Genomic DNA, 22,843 nt, shown 5'->3' with positions numbered 1-22,843 from the left:
GGTGAAGTCCCGCTGTGTGCCAGGAGAGTGCTGTGGCTGCCTCGCCCTCTGGAAGCTTGGAGCAAGGAGGGAAAAGGTCACAGTCACAGGAGAAGGTATAAATGCTCCAAGAGTGAGTGGTACAAATGTTAAATGATTATCAGGAGGAGAAAACCCCTGGGAAGGCTTCCTGGAAGAGGTGGGATTCTGGTTGGAGCAAAGGATGAAATTGAATTTAGAGTGATCAGGAGGGAGCAGACTGGGCAGAGTGTGCAGAGGTAATGAGGAGGTAACACCAGAGAGCTTCTAATGACCCCTGTGAGATGTGCCGTTGAAGGTTTCTGAATAAAGCTAATGACCCAGCCTCCTGCCAAGTGAGGTTGCAGTAAAAAGATGGTTATCAATGAGGATGATGAATCTACTGGCACCATGATCTTGAACTTCTCAGAATTGTGAGAAAACAAATTGTTGTTTGTAAGCCAAGAAGGAAAAAACAAAACAAAAAAACCCGTGTTATAACCTAGACTTGAAATTTGGCAAGGGAATGCAGTAGGGAAGAGGTCTGAAATCTCGAGCTCATCCTGTGAGCCAGATATGTGTTGTGTGTGCAGGTCAGAAAGTAACAGTTAGAACTGGACATGGAACAACAGACTGGTTCCAAATAGGAAAAGGAGCATGTCAAGGCTGTATATTGACACTCTGCTTATTTAACTTATATGCAGAGTACATCGTGAGAAACGCTGGGCTGGATGAAGCCCAAGCTGGAATCAAGATTGCTGGGAGAAATATCAATAACCTCAGATATGCAGGTGACGCCACCCTTGTGATAGAAAGTGAAGAACTAAAGAGCCTCTTGAAAGTGAAAGAGGAGTGTGAAAAAGTTGGCTTAAAGCTCAACATTCAGAAGACTAAGATCATGGCATCTGGTCCTATCACTTCATGGCAAATAGATGGAGAAACAGTGGAAACAGCGGCAGACTTTATTTTGGGGGGCTCCAAAATCACTGCAGATCGTGACTGCAGCCATGAAATAAAAAGTCGTTTACTCCTTGGAAGGAAAGTTATGACCAACCTGGACAGCACATTAAAAAGCAGAGACATTACTTTGCCAACAAAGGTCCATCTAATCAAGGCTATGGTTTTTTTCCATGCAAGAATACTGGAGTGGGTTGCTGTTCTCGTCTCTAGGGGATCTTCCCAACCCAGAGGGCGGTGGGTTACCACTAGCGCCACCTGGAGCCCCTGTGAGGTCATAGTGAAAGAAGAACAGGTGTGGCGAGACCAAGAACTCTCAGGCTCCCTGGGAGCTGACCCTGAACCCAGCTGCTGAGGAGTCTGCGTCCAACGACTACACATTGTCAGCTGGGTAACCCACAGCTTCTTCAGCACTTCTCCCTGGATCCCAGATGCCAACCTCACCAGGATGCCAAGCCCCACCGGTGGTGCTGCGGGACACTTCCTTCTCCCCTCCCACAGGCAGCCGTGTTTGCTGCCCTTCCCATCCGCCTTTGCATCACTGCATCTTTGCCTCTTACCCAATTTCTCCTGGGAATTGGAGATTATTCTGAACACACACACACACACACTCTCACATGGCTATAATCTCCAACTTTTTTTTTATAAGTCACCATTTTATATGACACATTAATTTTAATTTTTGTTTGTCCTGGGTCTTTGTTGCTAGGAGGACTTTTCTCCAGTTGGGGGTGCATGGCTTCTCACTGGGGTAATCGCTCTTGTTGTGGAGCAAGGGCTCTAGAGCACAGGCTCAGTAGTTGTGGCGCATGGGATCTTCTCAGATCAGGGATGGACTCTGTGTCTCCTGATTTGGTAGGTGGATTCTTTACCATTAAGCCACCAGGAAAGCCCATCGCCAACGTTTTCAATGGTAAGCATGTCATCAACCTGCAGGTAGAGCCCCCGCTGTGAAAATCTGGACGCGTTGGTGTTGCTTCACAGGAAACGTGCACAGCGGAGGACAGGGACTTGTCTGGGGGCCTGCTGCACAGTCGTGCTGCTTCTCCTGAGGACAGAGCTGCGGATAAAACCTTTTATTGTCAAGGAGAAAACACAGCAGCTGGGGAGAAAACCGGTAAGTTTGTATTTTGTATGCCTAAGGGGTGTGCCTGAGAAGAGAAAGCCGAGGCTACTGTCGCTTGTTTTGCTTCCGAAGTAAAGTATAAGACCCGCCCTGTGAAGTCTATGAGGATTAGGAGGTAGTGAGAACATCCTGGGGCTAGGGACAGAGGACCCAGGATGAACGTCAAGAACTGACATTTTGTTGATTTATAAGGCTCTGTTCCAGGCGTTGGGGATACAAGGAGCAACACAGCATTCCTGCCAAAGTACTTTAGTAAATATCTAATAAGCTCGGGCACATGAAGGAAGCAGGAGCAGGGAGGGGATGAGGCATTCCTAAAATAATTAGGCAGAACATTTGGTGCATGTAGAACATTAAATATCGTAAGATGACAATACTTGTCAGTACGAGTTCATTTGTATCCCCAGAGGTTTCTAATTTCAAATAGGACCCATACCTTTCAATATGCCTGTCACTGGGAAAAGAAGGGAAGACCCTGAAATCGGGGGTCCCCGGGTATTCAGACACTTACGGTACTCAAAGCCCGGGTCTGCCGCGGGATCTCTGACCGTGGGCCCCGCCCCGGGTGTGGGCCCCGCCCCCCGGGTATGTGCGCAGGCGTGCGCGAGGATAAGAGAGAGGCCGGGAGTGCGCGTGGACCCAGCCGGCGCGGGGCGGGGGTAGTACGATGAACGGTTGGGTGGCCCGGAGTCTAGCGCGGCGTGCTGCGGCCCTAGGCCTGGGGCTGCGGGTACTGCTCGGCTTCGGGCTGTGCCTGGAGACCGCCTCGACTCCAATCCAGACCTGGTCCTCGACCCAGGCCCCAGGTGAGTGAACTTGCTGCCCGCGAGCCCAATACCCCTGCAGTCTAGCTCCGCCCTCGCCCGCCAGCAGCGCCTCACCATTGGCTACGCCGCAAGTCTGTCCGGGACACTCCCCCGCACATGGTTCTAGGGGCGCCTAGCCCCTGAAAGAGCCTTCCCCAGTGGTGGACCCTGCGCCCGGGCTGCTGTGCCTGCCTTTAACCGCCCTGCTTCGGCCCTCTCACACCCGGCACCTGTTCTGCTTTGCCGTGCCCCATTGTCACCTCCAAGCTGCCCTTCACCCCAGCACAGGCAGGAAAGTTCTTTAGAGACTCTGGTGTTCCGACCTCCAGCCTTAACGCGGCTGGTCATCTGGCGCCTGCTGCCCATCTCCCGCCCTCTCAACCTCTGCACCTTCTTTCTCTGGCCTTAGAGAAAGAAAGATCTCCTTCCCTGGCACCGCAGGCCCTAGGACACGTTTGCCCTGGCCTCAGTAATGGTGGCCCTCTCAGAGGTTCCCAGAGGCGGTGGGGCAGGTTAGAATGACCTCCCTGTGCACACAGGTGCCCCTGACTTTCAGCTGTGGACTCAGATTCACACACCCGCGGGTCCTGTCTTATCTGGTTCCCCTTCTCACTCCTGGCTTTTCAAGCTAAGTCTTCCTCCTTCCTTCAAGGATCAAGACATTACCCAAGCTCAGGCTTTTTACACCCAAGCAGTCGCTTCCCTTCAGCATCCTGAGGTAGGGACTCCTAGCGTGGCCCCTTTCCCAGGTGGGGAAACAGGCTGGGAGGGGCAGTCACTGATCTCTCCAAAGGCACGGTTGGCTCTGCTCTGCTGCCCACTCTATAGGACACACACACATACTCCCTGACTCCAGGGAGGGAGGTCAGAGGTTGCCATGGAGAGGGGCAAGACTTGGGGAGGGAGCTCTAGGCTTTCAGATCCCCACGGCAGGGAAGGAAGTGGGTTCTAGGCCATTCCACGGAGCGCAGGGACTGTGGGGCCCACAGGTACATTGGCCTGGGGGCCAGCTTGCAGACCAGCTGGCTGTGGAGGGTGGGGGCCTGGAGTAGGGCTTTACTCAGCCTTGCCCCTGTGATCAGAGGTGGAAGGGAAAAGAGGACCAGAATCAAATGGAACAGAGCTAGGCTGGGGCCAAGCCAGGTATTTGCCACCCGCCCTGCTGCACCCAGGAGGAAGCCATAAAGGCCACTCCCTTCCTCGGTCCCTCAGACTCCAGTCTGCTGGCCCAGCTTCTAGGCCCTTCTGTGTCCCTCCTGCTCAGGATCCCGGAAGGCTTATATCTCAGCTGGACTCAGCCCAGACTGTTGTGTGAGCTGTGTCCATTTATCATCAGGCATGACCCTGGGTTTACAAGTCAAAAGGCCATGGCCTTGACCATCGCTAAGTGTCCACTTTACGCAGGTACCAGTTCAAGGGCCATTGTTCTAAGACGCTGGGCCTCAGGGGTCTCTGAGAGGGACCTGAGACCCCTCCCAGGAAATAAGCTGGAGACGTGAAGTCTGAGGAGGAAATCATGAAAGTGCAGGGAGGAGGGAGGAGAGGGAGTACTGGGCCTGGGAATGGCATGGGCAAAAGCTCTGAGGTGGAAATGGGCCAGGCCTCTTGCTGCAGCAGCATGGTGGCCAGGCCAGAGGGAACTTGATGAAAAGGAGGAACGTGGGAGGAGGCAAGGTCCAGGAAGGGTTCAGGGCTGGTCAGGACTTGCTGGCCACACACAGGATGTAGGCTGTGAGAGGGTCAAGGGACCAAGGGATGGTTTTGAGCAAAGGGGAGGCAAGGGAGGGTGGCCTAATGGTGTGACTCTGAGAGGTCTCTGGTGTCTGAGGGAGATGGGGTTGGGGAACCAGGGGAAGAGGTGGCACAGTCAGGATGGAGAAGGTAGTCAGAAGTTCTGGGAGGAATTCAGTGGGTGGGTCAACAAGCCATGGTGACCAAGCAGGTCCTTTATCCAAGGCCTCAGTTTCCCCTTTGCTAAGTTGCTGTTGTTGAGTTACTCAGCCTTGTCCGACTCTGCAACCTCATGGACTGCAGCACGCTAGGCTTCTCTGTCCATCATCTCTTGGAGTTTGCTCAAACTCGTGTCCATTGAATCAATGATGCCATTCAACCATCTCATCCTCTGTCATCTCCTTCTCCTCCTGCCCTCAATCTTTCCCAGTATTAGGATCTTTTCCAGTGAGTTGGCTCTTCACATCAGGTGGCCAAAGGATTGAAGCTTCAGCTTCAGCATCAGTCCTTCCAATGAATATTCAGGGTTGATTTCCTTTAGGATTGACTGGTTTGATCTCCTTGCTGCCCAAAGGACTCTCAGGATTCTTCTCCTTTGCTAAGGATAGCTGGGACATATCAGGCCCTGTTGACCCTGACGGTGGGCCTGAGCCAGGCCAGGTTCAGAGATGGCCCCTCCCCTAGTCTGTTTAACCCCAAGCTTGGGGAGACCCTTGCGGAGACCATCTGGCCATTTGGAGCCTGGTAAAGACCCCAGGATCAATGAGACCTGGGTCTGAACCCTGGCTCTGCCACTAGCTTGTAGCCTCGGGCCCTCTCCTACGTGTCCTCTGTAGGATGGGCATGGCTGTAGAATCTGACCAGCAGGGCTCTTGGTGAGGCCGTGAACTGCCGGGCTCCAAGCCCCCCACACAGTGCGTCCTTAGCAAAGGTGGTGGCCACCAGTGTAGTTCCCGGGACCCAGCTTTCTCCTGGTGGCTGCAGCTTGTGGCACTGTCCTCCTAGCTGACGGTCCAGCCCTCCCTCTTGTGTGCACCCCTCAGGCCCTAGCGCAGGCTCGTGCCCGCCCGCCGACTTCCAGTGCCGGAGCGATGGCCGCTGCGTGCCTCTCATCTGGCGTTGCGATGTTGACCAGGACTGCCCTGATGGCAGTGATGAAGAAGAGTGTGGTGAGTGGCCATGCCCTGGGGGTGGGGCTTTTCAGGGCCATGGGAGGAGGCGCTTGTGGAAGGGGTGTGGGTTTCAGGCCGGGAACTCTGGGGTGGGCGGGGCCTCGAGGGCGGGCTGGATCTCTGGGTTAAAAGATGGGTTTGCAGGGCAGCAAGTTAGTGGGGCCTTGGTTGGAAGGTGGTGCTAATAGAAGTAGGGGGCAGAGCCCTTGGGATGGGTGGACCTTATAGGGTCAGTCATTCTCAGGAAGGTGGGGCTCGCAGCAGGGTGGGTGGTGGGGAGTACCCGTGCTCACTTGGGGTGGGTGTTTGGAACCTGACTCACCCTGTATCCCCAGGTACTGAGGTACCCACTGGCAGCCACTCTCCTTGTGACTTCATGGGTGACTGCCCTGACCGCAACAAGAATCTTCTCAACTGCGGGCCCCAGCCCTGCTCTGAAGGCGAGCTGTGCTGCGCGCCGGACGGTCTGTGTATCCCAAGCACGTGGCTCTGCGATGGCCACCCAGATTGTTCCGACTACAGCGACGAGCTTGGCTGCGGTGTGTGCCTGTGGGGGCAGGGAGGCTGGGCCAGCAGACCAGGACACCTGACACTTTCCAGCGTGTGACGAGGCTGGGAGCGTGCACGTGTGTGTCTGCCTGAGCCCGCGTACCCACGGGAATGCGGGAGGGCACTCGGGCAGCAGTGCTCACCAGCCTTGCTCACTCATTCTGGGGCCAGAGGGTGAGCCCCAAGGTCCCCCACCCCGGGGCACCGGGACACCCGTTCACCCCTCCCGCCCCAGGGCTCCCTCCCCAGCTGCTGAATGCCTGGACTTGTTGCAGGAACCAAGACCCACCAGGAGGGGAGCGCCACGTCCATGGGGACGCCTGTGACCCTGGAGAGTGTCACTTATCCCAGGAATGCCACAGTCACCGCCATCGAGGACCAGGACTCCGTTCAGTCTGGAAACCGAAGTGCCTATGGGATTATCGCAGCTGTAGGTAATATGAACAGCTCCCGCCCCCACGCCCATGCCCGCACCTGGAAGCTGCCCTGGAGAGCAGACATGCTACATTCTCCCCTTTCCGGTATGCTAGCAGTTGGGGGGGTGTGGGGGCTCCCGCCACCACCCCTCACCCACGCCCCTTTCTCTTTCTCCGCAGCGGTACTCAGTGTCAGCCTGGCTGCTGGCATCCTCTTCGCATTGTCACGGCTCTGTGCCCAAGGAGGCCTGGCCCCGCTGCGGCTGCTGGTGTCCGTGAAGGGGTCACTGCAGCCAGAGAGGAAGACCTCGGTGCTCTGAGCAGGCGCTCTCACCCCGACATCACACGTCCCCCGAGTATGGCAGGTAGAGGGGACCCACACGTGGCTGCTACCACATCAGCCCCCAGACCTGGCTGCTTCTGTCCTCAACAGCGCCAAGCACCCGTGCTCCTGCATATGTGACCCTGGAGGCTGGGGTAGACCGGACCCTCCCCTGGACACGAGGAGCCTGGATGGGGAACATGCCACAGCCGGAGCTGAGGGGCTGGCCCCGGATCACTCCTGGGGCGGCCCCCTTACTCAGATACTGTTGCTACCTCTGTTTGAGAGTGGTGATTAAAGCTAGTTCACATCCTCTGCCTGCCTTTGGGCCTCTGTCTCCCTCTGCCTGGGTGGCCTGGGGGCTCTTTGCAGCCCCTTCTCTGTGGGGGAGTGCCTGCCTATAGAGGGTGGGAATCAGGGCCCCAGCCTTGGGCACCCACTTGGCCACTCTGCCTCCTGGAATCAGAACAGGGGACGGTGGGGCTGGGGACAGTTTGCATTCCCAGAGAGGAGCAGATCTTGGGCAGTGCCTCCTGGAGTGCTGGCTGGGAGGGCCTCCATCCGTTTTGGTTTCCTCTCTTTGAGACAGAAACTGGATGTCCCCCAGTTGGTCTCCACCTTGTTTCAAAGTGTAGGTTTTATTATTATTCAGGCATGCTGAGGCCTGAAAAGACTGATACTGAAGCTAAAGCTTCAATCTTTTGGCCACCTGGCACGAAGAGCCGACTCATTGGAAAAGACACTGATGCTGGGAAAGACTGAGGGCAAAAGGAGAAGGAGGCAGCAGAGGATGAGATGGTCAGATAGCATCAGCGACTCAGTGGACATGAATTTGAGCAAGCTCTGGGAGATAGTGGAGGACAGGGAAGCCTGGTGTGCTGCAGTCCACGGGGTCGCAGAGTTGGACACGACTGAGCACCTGAACGACAGGTGCAGCTGGGGTGTCGGCACTGACTTATAAATGTCTCAGCCTGTCAACAGCGAGGCTATCCGAGAACAGCACCTAGGGCACCCGTTGGGTCCCTGTTACAGCAAGACCCCGACAGATGCTCCCCAACCAGAGCCAGTGCGGTGGCTGGACCAGTGCAGGACATACTTCAGCAAAAACCACCTGGCTGCACTGTGCATGAGGCAGAACTTCCCCGACAAGGAATCGAACGCATGACCCCTGGACTAGAAGCGCAGAATCTTAACTACTGGACCACTGGGGAAGTCCTGGCCATCAAGGAACTTTGAGGGACAAGATTTGTCCTGCAGTCCTGGAGGGTACACGGCAGGCCCCCCACTGAGAGAGATCAACGTGGAGAGGACTTCCCTGGTGGTCCAGTGGTTAGGAATCTGCCTGCCAGTATAGGGGACATGGGTTCGATCCAGGCTCTGGCAAGATTCCACGTGCTTTGGTACAACTAAGCCCGGGCACTACAACTACTGAGCCCGTGTCCTAGAGCCTGTGCTCTGCAACAAGATAAACCACCGCAATGAGAAGCCCTCACATAGCAACTAGAGAGTAGCTCCCACTTGCCGCAACTAGAGAAAGCTGGCGCGCAGCAGTGAAGACCCAAAGCAGCCAAGTTAAAATAAAATTAATGGAAGCACTGACACTGAAGCTGAAGCTCTAATCCTTTGGCCACCTGATGTGAAGAGCTGACTCATTGGAAAAGACCCTAATGCTAGGAAAGATTGAGGGCAGGAGGAGAAGGGGATGACAGAGGGCAAGATGGTTGGATGGCATCACTGACTCAATGGACACAAGTTTGAGCAAACTCAGAGATGATGAAGGAAGGACAGGGAAGCCTGGTGTGCTGCAGTCCTTGGGATTGCAAAGAGTTGGATACAACTGAGCAACTGAACAACAACAACAAATAAAAATAATTTTTTTAAAAAGATCCTTGGAGGGGAGAGAGAGGGAAAGCAGACCTAAGGCTCTGCCTGTATTAGGGTCTGAGGATCAGGAGTCTCAAGTTCACTCTTGATTAGAACACAAGAGCTGGAATTAGCATCCCAGAAGGAAATCAGGTGATAACTGATCACCTAAGTTATCAGTTACCCAGGTTCCCCAGGGTTCTAAAATGGGCACCTTCATGGCTGCAGGTAGGTTGTATTGCTAGTAGCTATGTTGTGCAGCTGGTGATGCGTTTGTTCATAATGTTCACGATGGATGTCAGCAATCAAAAGCTTAATGTCAGGGACCTCCAGTGGCTAAGGCTCCAGGCTTCCAATGCAGGGGCATGGGTTTGATCCCTGGTCGGGGAACTAAGATCCTGCATGCTGAGTGGCGTGGCCAAAAGAGAAAAGCTTACCGTCAGGCAGTCACACTGCACTGGCTCTAGGGATGAGCAGGGCAGGGGGATGGTGGCTCTGGGTTGGTTGGTATACACATGAGAGGTACAAGTCACTGGTGACTTGTTAGTTATCTCCAATAACTCGCTTACTCCTTGAGGGACAGTCCGTTCCTGGGCAGTGAGGCCCCAGCTGCCAGGGTGTCGAGACTATAGAAAGGGGGAATTCCCTGGCAGTCCAGTGGTAACTCTGAGCTTTCATTGCCGGGGCTGTGGTTTCAAACCCTAGTCAGGGAACTAATCCCGCAGGCTGTGTGGTGCAGCCAAAAAAACAAAGAATACAGAAAGTGTGGTTAATATACCCTAGCTGCGGGGTGATGAGGACAGACCTCATCTTGTCCTCATTTTCATCTCCTAATGGGGTGGCCGGGGCCCTGGTAGCCTGGGGGAGCACCCAGGTACCCACACAGTGTCTTGGGGCTCGGACAACCAGCAGGCGGAGAGCTGGCCCCTGATGACAAGATGCTGGGAGAGTACAGAGTTTCCTGGGGGTTTGAAAGTTCAGCTTTGGGACTCTGCTCCCATAGGAGATGGGTTGTTTTTGTTTGGTTTTGTCTGTGGGCAAGGGCTGGGGGATCTTAGTTCCCTGACCAGGGATTGAACCTGCGCCCTTGGCAGTGGAAGTGTGGAGTCTTAACCACTAGACCACTGGGCAGTTGCCCATGGGATTTGAAGTCTGGGCTTCAGGCAGCATGTTGGGGGCTCGAGTTCTCTGTCGGGCAGCTGTGGGGGCTTGGTAGGTGGGCTGCAGCCAGGATAGGGGGCCTTGACCAACAGTGGAGCAGAGGGTGTCAAGCCCCCTGGGGTACAAGGCCTTCCCTTGGTGCCTGCTGGGCACCCCCAGCCCCCAAGCTGGGCCCAAGTTTCATGCTGCCTAACTGGAACACTGATGGGCTTCTGTTCGTCAGGAAGGAGTTATGCCAGAGAGTAGAATTTTCTCTTTTTTTAAGATTTTTTTTTTCCAACCTTCATTTTTGTTCAGGTATGGCCAGCCAGAGTGGGCCATGGAGGCAGGTCAGGGGATGCAAGGCTGGTGGCAGACGCCACCGGAGCTGATGAGGTCTAAGGTCTGGATCTTCCTCGGGTGTCAGGTGGGTTTTCAGTGATCAGTGGCACAAACCAGCCTGTACCCACTGGCCCCAAACTCCCACTGGTATACTCTCTCACCTGACTGGTGTCTCTTTATTTTCCCATGAATGGTGGCTGCTGGCATCTCGGGGCTGGACTGGCTGGATGTCACTGTGTCACTGGATGGCACCAATGTCATGTCTGGTGCACACGTGGGTGGGGGTGCCTGGGACAGCTGGGCCTCTTCTTCTTCGTGGCTTCTCCAGTTGGCCCTTCTATGTGGTCACCCAAGGGGGATGACCAAAGTCCTTTTCTGACAACTTGGGTTTCCCCCAAAGTAGAGAGCCGAAGCCTCCAGACCTTCTAACACTCAGACCTAGAACTGGGCCAGCATCACTTCCTCCGTGTTCTGCTTATTCAGTGGAGTTTCAGGTTAGCCTAGATGTGTGTCAGGGGCTGAGGTGGTGACCCCACAAGGGCATTGAACGCCAGGGAGGCTTGTTCATCAGGGCCACCAAGGGAACGGAGGGCCGGGAATGGGCAGGCTGCGGTGGGTGACTCCTGTCCATCGGAGCCTGCTGAGTGACTGTGGGCAAGTGGCTTTGCTGTCCAAGCCCAGCTTTGTCATTGGGACATTGGGGCAGCCAGGATTACAAACACCTGTCTCGCATGAGCAGGCCGGGATTTCAGCAGCCTTTGTTCTCTTGAGCAGGGTCACCATGTGCTGGACAACAAGCCTAGCGAGTCACTTTCAGGATACTCCAGGGAGGGTCCAGGTTGAAAAGGAAGGAGGGATGTTGAGGGCAGGCCCACAAGGAGGGAAACATGGTCAGTGGGCCTGGGTCCTGGCACTTGGGGAATTCTGATGGGCCTAAGTAGCGAAGGGATGGAGTGGGATGGAGGCTGCAGTGGTAAAGATAGAGAGGGGGTCCAGGGTGTGTGTGTGCGCATCTGTATATATCTCTCCAGCTCTCACCATTTCTTTTTTTCGTTGAGGGAAACTCACATAGCGTTAAATTAGCCATTAGCTATTTTAAAGTCTGGGCTTCTCTGGTGGCTCAGCAATAAAAGGATCTGTCTTGTCAATTCAGGAGACCCAGGTTTGACCCCTGGAGAAGGAAATGGCAACCCACTCCACTGTTCTTGCCTGGGAAATTCCATGGACAGAGGAACCTGGCAGGCTACAGTGCATAGGGTCACAAAGAGTCAGACACAACTTAGTGACTAAACAACAATTTTAAAAGTCTACCATGCATTTAGTACACTTGCAGTGTTGTGTGACCCTCAGCTCTATCTAGCTGCAAAACAGTTTTATCTCCCAAAAGGGAAACTCCCTCCCCATTTGGGGGTCATTCCTTCCCCCATCCCCTAAGCCTAGGTACTCTAGAGCCCCCGCTCCACAATTAAGAGCCTTCTTGCTGCAACTAAGACTGATGCAATTTAAAAAAAAAAAAAAGATATTTGTTGGGGACTTCCCTGGTGGTCCACTGATAAGGATTCCATGCTTCCACTGCAGGGGGCTGGGGTAGGATCCTTGGTTGGAGAACTAAGATCCCCAAAGCTAAGCCCCCCCCCCCCAAAAAAAGAAAGATAGCTGAATGGTATTACACAAGGTATTAGGCACTGTTCTAGGTGCGCAGGATATAGCAATAAAGGAAAAGGACCCCCTAAAAGTGGGGAGGGTGTTTCTGATGATAATGGAGGGGGGACACTGCCCTGAATGGGCACTAAAGCGGGAGCCTGGAGGCGGTCATATTGGTCCAGGAAGGGCATCATGGCGCTGGTGCAGGGTGGGAACGTGCAGGTGGCGAGAAGTGGTCGGATTCTCTTATTTGTTTTGCGGGGAAAGTCGCTCTCCTGTGGCCGTGAGAAAGAGGAAGCAAGAGCGCCTCCAAGGTACCTGGGGTGAACTGCGGAAGGATGGAGCCCGCCATGCTGGGGAGGAAGAGAGGGAAGTGGGGGCGGAGGGAGGGGGACCCCTGGGAGCAGAGCTCTGGACCTGCGAGGCCACCACATGGAGCGATCAGGAAGGCGCTCAGACTGTGGGTTGGAGAGATAAGTTTATTTGTCTCAGTGGGCGTCTCTGGATTGGAGAGGAGGAGGGAGTGTCCCCATAACTAGCAGTTTCTGGGGGTGAGGAAGAATCAGGAAAGAAGGAGCGACGGTAGGGATGGGAAGGAAACCCGGAGAGTTCAGGACGAAGTGAATCAAATAAAAGAGCACCATCCGGGTCCCAGGCTGCCACGCTTCCTGTAAAACCGGGAGGGAGGGAGATCTGGGGTTTAATACCGTGGAGGTCATTGGTGAAGGTAAAAGCAGTCCCACAGGTTGAAGATAAAGTAGGAAGGAGAAAGGGTGTGTGGGTGACTTTTACTACAGTTTTTCTTGGGGTGAGGCAGAGTGGAGGCTGAGACTAGGCCAGAGGCTAGACAGGGAGAGCGCTCAGTCTTTTTTTTTTTTGCCTTAAAGTGGAAGATGCCCAGGAGGACGGCTCTAATTGGGGGAGGGGAGCAAAAACAGAAGATAAGTGATGGTGCGGGTTACCGCAGAATTGGAACCCCTGTAAATTGCTGGTGGCAGTGTGAAGTGATGCAGCCGCTGGGGAAGAGAGTTGGCGCTTTCTCAAAAGTTAAACATGGAATTACCACATCACCAGAAATTCCACTCCTAGGAATGTATCCCAAGTAACTGAAAACAGGTATTCAGGCAAATACATGTATCTGCTTGTTCCTAGCAACATTATTCACATTACTTAAAAGACGGGGACAATCCATGTGTCCCGCCATGGATGAATGGACACAGAGAATGTGGTCTGACCAGGATGGAATACTATCCAGTCGTGACAACAAAGGAAGTTCTGACACAACACTACAATGTGACTGAACCTTGAATACATACACAGAGCAAAAGAAACTAGAGGCAAAAAGTCAGGGTGTGTGAGTCCATTAAGCCTGTGACATGTCCAGAGTAGGTAAATGCACAGAGACTGAAAGTAGATCAGGGGTTGCTAGGGGCTGGTGGGGAGCAGGTGAGGGGAAACAACTGCTTCCTAAGTAAGTGGTGGGATCCCCTGGTGGTTTGGTGGGTTAAGAATCTGCCTCACAATGCAAAGGCCACCGATTCAATCACTGCTCCGGGAAGATCCCACATGCTATACGGACAACTAAGCCTGTGCGCCACAACTACTGAAGCCCATGAGCCTACAGCCTGTGCTTCAAAGCAAGAGAAGCCACCTCAATGAGAAGCCCTTGCACCACAGCGAAGAGTAGCCCCTGCTTGAGACAACTAGAGGAAACCCTCGTTGTAGCAAGAAGACTCACCACAGCCAAAAAATAAATAAATGAAACTTTAAAATAAATAAATGGTGGTAAAAAAATATGTGAAAAACTTTGTACTTAGATCAGTTTTAGGTTCACAGGAAAATGAGGAAGGTAGGTACAGATACTTCCCCTATGTTCCATGCCCCCACACATGCATAGCCTCCCCCATTAAGAGTACCAGAGTGATACCTTTCTTACAATCCATAAACCTACAGTGACATGTCATTACCACCCAAAATCTGTCGTTTGCCTTCGAGTTCATTCTTGGTTCTGTACATTCTATGGGTGTGGACAAATGTATAATGACATATAGGTCCATATAGTCGAAGCTATGGTATTTCCAGTAGTCATGTATGGGTGTAAGAGTTGAACCATAAAGAAGGCTGAGCACCAAAGGATTGACACTTTCGAACTGTGGCGCTGGAGAAGACTCTTGAGAGTCCCTGGGACAGCAAGGAGATCAAAGCAGTCAATCCTAAAGTAAATCAGCCCTGAATATTCACTGGAAGGACTGATGCTGAAGCTGAAGCTCCAATACTTTGGCCACCTGATGCGAAGAGCTGACTCACTGGAAAAGACCCTGATCCTGGGAAAGACTGAGGGCAGGAGGAGAAGGGGGTGACAGAGGATGAGATGGGTGGATGGCATCACCAACACAATGGACATGATTTTGCGCAAACTCTGGGAAACGGTGAAGGACAGGGAAGCCTGAAGTGCTGCAGTTCATGGGTGGCAAAGATACAACTTAGTGACTAAACAACAACAATAATGATGTGTATCCACCATTACAGCATCATACAGAGTATTTTCACTGCCCTAAAAATCCTCTGTGCTCCACCTATTCGTCTCTCCCTGCCCTCTGATTCCTGGAAACCACTGATCTTGTTACTGTCTCCATAGTTCTGCCTTTCCTCAAAATGCCATAGGGATCGAATCATGCAGTATGTAGCCTTTTCAGGTTGTCTTATTTCACTTAGTCATATGCATTTAAGTTTCCTCCATGTCTTTTCATGGCCCCATAGCTCATTTCTTTTTAGCTCTGAATAACATTTTATTGTTTGGATGTACTACAGTTTATCCACTCACCTGCTGAAAGATGTCTTGGTTGTGTCCAACTCTTGATAATTATGAATAAGGCTTCTACAAACGGCTGTGTGCAGGTTTTTGTGTGTGCATAAGTTTTCAGCTGTGCTGGGTAAGTACCAAGGAGTGCTATTGCTGGATTATATGGTAAGAGTGTGTTTAGTTTTGTAAGAAATTGCCAAATTGCCTTCCAGAGTGACTGGACCATTTTGCATTCCACCAGCAATGAGCCAGAGTTCCTATTGCTCCAGTCCCTCACCAGCATTGGTGTGGTCTGTTTTCTGGATTTCGGCCATTCTCTTAGGTGTGTACTGGTTTCTTGTTGTCTTAATTTGCAATTCCCTGGTGATATGTGTGGAGCATCTTTTCCTGTGCTCATTTGCACTATGAACATGTTTGGAAGTCTGTGTTGGTGACAGTCGCACAGTTTTATGAATATACTAAATGCACTGAAGTTTCTCTTATTTTTAATAATTATTTATATTTTTTTGGATGGGCGTGGCTTTTCCCTAGTTGTGGTGCACAGGGGCTACTTTCTAATTGTGGTGCACTGGCTTCTCACTGTGGTGGCTTCTTTTGTTGCAGAGCACCGGCTCTAGGGCGTGTGGGCTTCAGTAGTTGCAGCACGTGGGCCCGATAGTCGTGGCTCCTGGGCTCTAGGGCACAAGCTCAGTAGATGTGGTACACGGGTTTAGCTGCTCTGAGGCACATGGGATCTTCCCAGACCAGGGATCGAAACTGTGTCTCCTGCATTGGCAGGTGAATTCTTTACCGCTGAGCCACAAAGGAAGCCCCTGAAGTTTATTTTAAATGGTCAATTTTATGTTATGTCAATTTCATCTCAATAATAAAACAACAAGGTGAAAAATGAATCAGCATACTTGTATGCTGGTGGGAATAATCTAATGGAGAAGGAGGACTGATGGGGTGACTCCTTAAACAGTCGGGTGGGAGCTGGTGGAGGTGGCCTGGATTTGTTGGATCAGGGCAAATTGTTTCCTCACAGAAGCAGGAAGGGGGACTGGGCTGGTGCATGGTTCTGGATGCAGGTCGGCAGGTTGGCGGGGCGGGAGGTGGCGGCGATAGAAGTTTTTTTCCCTACTGGTTTTTGTTTTCTCAGTGATGCTGTCTGTTCTGCCGCAATGGTCGGTAAACAGGGGAATGGTGTTGGTATAAAGAGGAAATGGCAGTGCATTCTAAGCTTGTTTTTTCAGCCCCTTGACGAACGCAGGAAGTCACCAGTAGGTGGCGCTCTCTGCGTGCGATTGACGTCCATCCAGCCATGCATTTCTTTTTGCCCACGTGCTTATTTTTCCGCTTCTACCCCGCGGGGAGTTTGTTCATTCGCCTTTGCCTGCATCCTTCCTCACTCTATTTTCCATCAAGCCACATTCACCTTTGGGTTTTTATCTTTATTAAAAATTCTTTTTTGTTGTTGATTTGGTTTTTCACCTTTGTATTTTTTCATTGTAAATTATACGCAACACGACATTTACCGTTTTAACCAGTGTAAATTCACAGATCAGTTTCACTGAGTACATTCATCTTCTGCAACCATCACTATCATCCATCTCCAGAACTCCTTTCATCTTGCAAAACTGAAACTCTGTCCTCATTAAATACTAACGCCCCATTCCCCCTTCCTCAGCCCCTGGTAACCGGTTTTCTAACTTTCTGTCTGTATGAACTTGACTACTCTGGGGACCTCACTTTAATGGAGTCATACAGTGTTTATCCTTTTGTGACTGGTTCTTTCATTCAGCATAATGTCTTCAGGGTTCATCCATGTTGTAGCATATGTCAGAGTTTCTGAATCACCTTATTTTATTTATAATTTATTTAACTTTTATTCATATTTATTTATTTGCCCCCTACAGTGGAAGCACAGTCTTAAACACAGGACCGCCAGAGAAGCCCTCTGAATTTTTTTAAAAAGACGAGTTCCTATATTCCTTGATGCCTATTTGAAATGTAACAGTTTAAAATTCAACTTTTAAACTCTACTGGTGTTCCCCTTAATTTCCTTTCTGCTCTTGTTAGGGCTCTGTCTTCAGGCTTGCCAGGATGTTGAGCTGCACCGCCCCCACCCCTGCTTCCTGCACCAGTCCTAACCCTCTCAGGTCCCCAGATCCTGGAACACACACGTGCTGCTAGGGCAAAAATAAGCATCTATGTTAGAAGCAAGTCCATTTGCTGACAGAGATCAATTAGCCTTGGATTTCTGAGGCTGACTCCTCCATGTTCTTCTGGCCAAGTTGTCCTTGGCCATGATGTAATTTTCCTCCCCACACTGTGAGATTTGAATAGCAGTATTTTTAAAACGTTTTTATTGAAGTATAGTTGATTTACAATTTTGTGTTAGTTTCAGGGATACAGCAAAGTGGTTCTTTTTGCCTTTTTTTCCCTCCAGATTCTTTTGGCTTACTGGTTAAAAACCTTCCTGCCAATGTAGGAGCTGCAGGAGACTCTGGTTCAATCCCTGGGTTGGGAAGATTCCCCTGGAGGAGGAAATGGCAACCCACTCCAGTATTCTTGCCTGGGGAATCCCACGGACAGAGGAGCCTGGCAGGCTACAGTCCTTGAGGTTGCAAAGAATTGGACTTGGTTGCAAGACTTGGACAAGACTGAGTCACTGAACATGCATGCACGCAATTACAAGGTATCGAGTATATTTCCCTTTGCTATACAGTAGGTCCTTGTTAGTTACTATTTTATATATGTGTATATGTTAATCCCAAATTCCTAATTTATCCCTTCTCCCTCCCTTTCTTCTTTGGTAACCATAAATTTGTTTTCTGTGTCTGTGAAGTCTATTTCTGTTTTGAAGTAAGTTCATTTGTTATCAGTTTTTTTTTTAGATTCCACACATGAATGATATCATGTGATATTTGGCTTTCTCTTTCTGATTTACTTTGCTTAGTGTGATAATCCCTAGGTCTATCCACATTGCTGCAAATGACATTATTTCATTCTTTTTTAAAATAACTCAGTAATATTCCATTGTATTTATAATTTATATGTATCACATCTTTTTTACCGATTCATCTGTCAATGGACCTTTAGGTTGCTTCCATCTCTGTGGGTAGTATTTTATCTAAGATTTTTGCTTCTATGGACATCATTGAAAATTGGTGTGAATTTTCCTACCTTGCTCCATATTCTTCTCTCTCTTCATTGAGGTGAAATTCACATGAACAAAATCAACCTTTTGAAAGCAAACAATTCAGGGACTAATTTAGGCCACTCTCAATGTTGAGCAACCATCACCTCTGTCTCGTTCCAAAACATTTCCATTGTCCCAAAAGGAATCCCCTGTACTCATTAAACAGATGTCCCATTCCTTCTCCTCCCCTCCCCCTAGTAACCACCAATTTGCTTTGTCTCTGTAGATTTACCTATTCTGGATATTTCATATAAACAGAATTATATAATATGTAACCTTTTAAGTCTGGCTTCTTTCACTTAGCATACTGGGTTTTGGAGCTTCGTCCATGTTGTAGCCCTATTTGGTTATGGTTTGTAGTCTTTATCATCCTCTTAAAAGAAGTTGGGTATTCTACCCTACCTCTACTTTAAAATATTTTTTTATTTATTTAGGCTGGGCTGGGTCTCTGTTGCCGCACAAGCTTTCCCTAGTTGTGTCGAGTGAGGGGTATTCTCTAGTTGCGGCTCCCGGGCTTCTGTCTGCGGTGTCTTCTCTTGTTGCGGAACGTGGACTCTAGCGCACTGGCTCAGCTCAGCGGATGTGGTGCCCGGGCTTTGTTGCTCCGTGGCATGTGGGAACTTCCTGGACCAGGGATCGAGCCCCTGTCCCCTGATGGCCAGGTAGATTCTTATCCACTGGACCACCAGGAAAGTCCTGCACCCCACTTTCTTCTTTTTTTAAAAAAATCTTGGTATCAATTTGAATAAGATGGGAATTATGTGCTATTTGTAATGGCGATAAAACTTGATTGTAAAATCCTCTAGGTTTTGTGCTTTAAGGAGAGGTAGGTTTTTGTTTTCTACCATTATTCCAAGTTCATTAACATTTATGAGTCTAGTTAAGTGTACTGATTCTTCATGATACAATTTTTGCATTTTATATTTCCCCATGAATGAATTCATTTCATCTTGATTTTCAAATTTATCAGCATATAGTTTATATAGTTTTTAAAAATTGTCTTCACCCATTTTGCCTGTCCCATTCCCTCCCCTGCCTCTGGTACCTACCAATCTGTTCTTTGTATCTATGAGCTTGTTTTTTTTTTTTTTTTTTTAAGATTACACATGTAAGTGAGATCATACATTTGTCTTTCTCTCTCTGACTTATTTCATTTAGCATAATGCCTTTAAGATCCATCCATGTGGTTGCAAATGGCAGGATTTCCTTTTTGTGGCTGAATAATATTACATTGTATATACACCACATCTTTATCCATTCATCTGGAGTGGACACTTAAGATTGTTTCCATATCTTGGCTATTGTAAATAGTGTTGCTGTGAAAATGGGGGGCGATGCATTTATCTTTTTAAGACAGTGATTTTGTTTCCTTCAGATAAAAACCCATAAGTGGAGTTGCTAGATCAGATGATAATTGTATTTTGGTCACCTGATGTGAACAGCCGATTAATCAGAGAAGTCCCTGATGTTGGAAAAGACTGAGGGAAGAAGGAGAAGAGGGTGTCAGAGGATGAGATGGCTGGATGGCATCACCAATGCAATGGACATGAACTTGGGCAAACTTCAGGAGATGGTGAGAGACAGGGAGGCCTGGGGGGTCACAAGGAGTCGGACACAACTGAGTGACTGAACAGCAACAACAAATGGTATTGTATTTTTTTTTTAATTTTTTGGTACTGTATTTTTAATTTGGGGGAGAATCTCTTTCGTGTTTTCCATCGTGGCTGCATCGATTACATTCCCACCACCAGTGCACTATGGTTCCCTTTTTCTCTACATCCTCACCAACATTTGTTATCCCTTGTCTTTTTGATACATAATTAGTCTTCCATATATATTTTAAAAACTCTCCTCATTTCCTTCTTGTTCATTCTCTTCAGAGGTTTATCTTATTAATGTTCCCAAAGGGTCAGAATTTTTATTCTTGCCATGTTTTGTTCCTTTGCCCTCTGATTTGTTGATTTCTTTAATCTGTGTTAGTTCCTTATTTTCTTGTGTCATTGGGTTTTCTCAACTGTGCACTTCCTCATCTGGTGCCAGGTCACTCCTCTGGCTGAGTGCAGCCTCCCTCCCTGGCCAGGTGCTTGTCCAGTAAGGAGGTCCTGGTCAAACGGATGGGCTCTCAGTCCTGAATTGTGAATCTAGGGTCTGCACAGGCGAGGCCAAGTGGGGCCAGGCTTTGCAGGGCCAAGTGTGGGGGAGGGAGGCTGGGGGCTTGAAGGCATAGGCAGTGAATGTCACATCCCCCTCAGTTGAAGAGGAGGTGGGGTCAATCCAAGAAGTCTTCCTGGAGGAGTAACTCAGTTGGGAGGCTGAGTGGATGTGGGTCTTGAATGGAGCTTTCAGCACCTTGGAGAAGACTTGTGGGCCTTCCATATAGCCCCCTATAAAGATGCACACACATATTCTCTGTAGAATAAAACATATCCTCTGTGGGGAAAGCACGCAACAAGCATGCGATAATATGCACAAGCCCACGGGACCCATGAGAATACACACGGAGGAACAAACATGAGCAGGTGCAGGATGTAAGCGGCAGTGAATGAAAGTTACCAGAATTCCTAATTCATCCTGAGGGACTAGTGGGCCAAGGGCGCCTGGCACTAGATGGACAGGACAGCTTCAGGTCAGGCAAGATCCAGGAGTGCGGTATCATCAGAGGTAGGCAAACAGAGGGAAGACCTGATGCCCTAATCTTGTTTCTCTCTGGGAGGGAGGCTGGACTTCTACCATCCCCTTTCAGGAAGCAGAGGTGCTCACCGCCTGGGTTGAGGTGGGTGAGGCTGAAGGTATTGGTGGTGTCTGCATGTCCAAGAGAAAGGGCAAGCCTACAGACACAGGAAGGAGGACTGGCTGGAGGCTGGGGGCAGCACGAGAAGCAGGATTCCTTGTTATGGGACAGGGGGTGTCTGCATCTGTAAGAAGCCCTGGACCCCTGTTTGCAAGCTGGCCCTGGGGGAGTCCAGACTGGTCCTTCCCCTTTGTTGCTGCAGCTGCAACTCTGCTCCCATTCCTCAGTTTCTCCTTGGATGTCCCTGAATTCCTCTTAGTGGCTTTTAGGTTTCTTCGGAGGCTCTCAGAGACCTCAACTCCACCCAGCAGGCTCCACACAGTCTTGCCTTCCACCGATGAGCCACAACCTCTCCTGGGACACAGGAGGCCTGATTGAGTCCCCATTTGGGACATCATGTATTCACCTAGGACACGATAAGAGTGTGTGTCCAAAGAGAACGGACTTTTGTTGATCAGGATGCAAAGTTACTCAAGACATAGAGCCTGAGGAATTCTTCCAGATTAGATGAAATTGAAAAAGATAATTAATGAGACAAAGGATAACTAAATGCATCATGTGACCCTTGGTTGCATCCTATATAGCACATGAGGGGGACAATTGGAAAACTCTGATGGTCTGTAGTTTGGATAATACTGTTGTATCAGTTGGACTTCCCTGGTGGCTCAGCAGTAAAGAATCCTCCTGCCAATGGAGAAGACGTAGGAGAGGCGGGTTTGGTCCCTGAATTAGGAAGATCCCCTGGAGCAGGAAATGGCAACCAACTCCAAGAGAAAAGCCAACTGAAGTCCTTTGCTCATCTTTAAAATGTTTGGTTGTTGTTGAGTTTTGAGTGCTATGTACTAGACTCTTTTCAGGTATATGATTTGTGAATATTTTCTCCCATCCTGCTGGTTGTCTTTTTGCATGTCCCTTTTAAGTTGTATTTATTAATAATAGAATGAGTATATCTCCATACACCCCACCACTTCAAAAGCTATAAGTGTTAATAATTTAAATCTACCTGAATCCCATCCCCCTGCCTCCCAAGATCAAAAGCAACATGAATTTTCTGAATTTTGTGTTTGTTTTCTATTTATTATAGAAATAATTCTACTAACAGATGTCCACGCCTAAACCATACATCATTTTGTTTGCGTTGTTTCTGAACTTTATAGATCCTGAGTGGTTGTGCCAATTTATAACCCCCATGTGAGGTTATTTAAATATTTTTTTAATTTTTAAAAATTAATTTTTATTTTTGGCTGCGCTGGGTCTTTGTTGCTACACGTGGACTTTCTGTAGTTGTGGCGAGCAGGGGCTACTCCTTCCTGAGGTGCCCGGGCTTCCCACTGCCGTGGCTTCTCTTGTTGCAGAGCACAGGCTCTCGGCGCTCCAGCTCAAAGCTTGTGGTGTGTGGGCTTAGCTGCCCTGCAGCATGTGTGATCTTTCCTGGACCCAGGATCAAACCCATGCCCCTGGCATTGGCAGGAAGATTTGTATCCACTAGACCACCAGAGAAAGCCCTATATGTGAGGTTATTGATTCCCATCTTCTCCAACATTTGCTTTGGCCCATTTATTTTTGACAACTGAATGGGCCTGAAATTGTATCTCACCGTCTTGCTTTGCGTTTCCCTGATTAACACTGGGATTTGAGTATGTCTTCACATGCTTATTGGCTGTAAGTATCGCAACCCACTCCAGTATTCTTGCCTGGGAAATCCCATGGACAGATGAGCCTCGCGGGCTACAGTCCATGGGGTCGCAAAGAGTTGGGCACGACTTAACGACTAGACAACAACAGCAAGATCTCATCTGTAAATGCCCATTGTAGTTTTTGCTTCTGTTTTTTTTTTTTTTTTTTTTAGGTCACTTGTCCTTTTCTGACTGAGTTGTAGATGTAGGAAAAACTGGATGTATCTTTGGGGATAAAAAGGTAAAGCCTTTGCCCTTCTGTTAATTGCCAAAACCCCCAGGGTGTGTGTGTGTGTGTCTGTGTATGTGCTCACACACACACAGGTG

General features: G+C 49.8%; 1 protein-coding gene across 1 annotated transcript; it reads left to right on the top strand.

The window, feature by feature from the left end:
- The first annotated feature begins 2,667 nt into the window (after positions 1–2,667).
- CD320 (CD320 molecule) lies at positions 2,668–7,385 on the top strand. Its single transcript, XM_065933172.1, has 5 exons — positions 2,668–2,886; positions 5,661–5,786; positions 6,125–6,328; positions 6,614–6,772; positions 6,935–7,385. The coding sequence occupies exons 1-5, from the start codon at positions 2,748–2,750 to the stop codon at positions 7,072–7,074; spliced, it is 768 nt and encodes a 255-aa protein (XP_065789244.1). The 5' UTR covers positions 2,668–2,747; the 3' UTR covers positions 7,075–7,385.
- Positions 7,386–22,843: the final 15,458 nt, after the last annotated feature.

This window comes from Muntiacus reevesi, chromosome 1 (assembly GCF_963930625.1).
Source record: "Muntiacus reevesi chromosome 1, mMunRee1.1, whole genome shotgun sequence".
NCBI classification, from domain to species: Eukaryota; Metazoa; Chordata; class Mammalia; order Artiodactyla; family Cervidae; genus Muntiacus; species Muntiacus reevesi.
The sequence above is the reverse complement of the archived record's forward strand: the minus strand, read 5'-3'. Positions and strand labels throughout refer to the sequence as shown.

What these genes read in the sequence shown, in the direction of transcription:
- CD320 (XM_065933172.1), top strand. Translation starts at nt 2,748, where the DNA reads ATGAACGGTTGGGTGGCCCGGAGTCTAGCGCGGCGTGCTGCGGCCCTA. An exon ending in CAGTGATGAAGAAGAGTGTG is followed by an intron (nt 5,787 to 6,124) that starts GTGAGTGGCCAT and finishes CTGTATCCCCAG; the next exon opens with GTACTGAGGTACCCACTGGC. An exon ending in TGGGATTATCGCAGCTGTAG is followed by an intron (nt 6,773 to 6,934) that starts GTAATATGAACA and finishes CTTTCTCCGCAG; the next exon opens with CGGTACTCAGTGTCAGCCTG.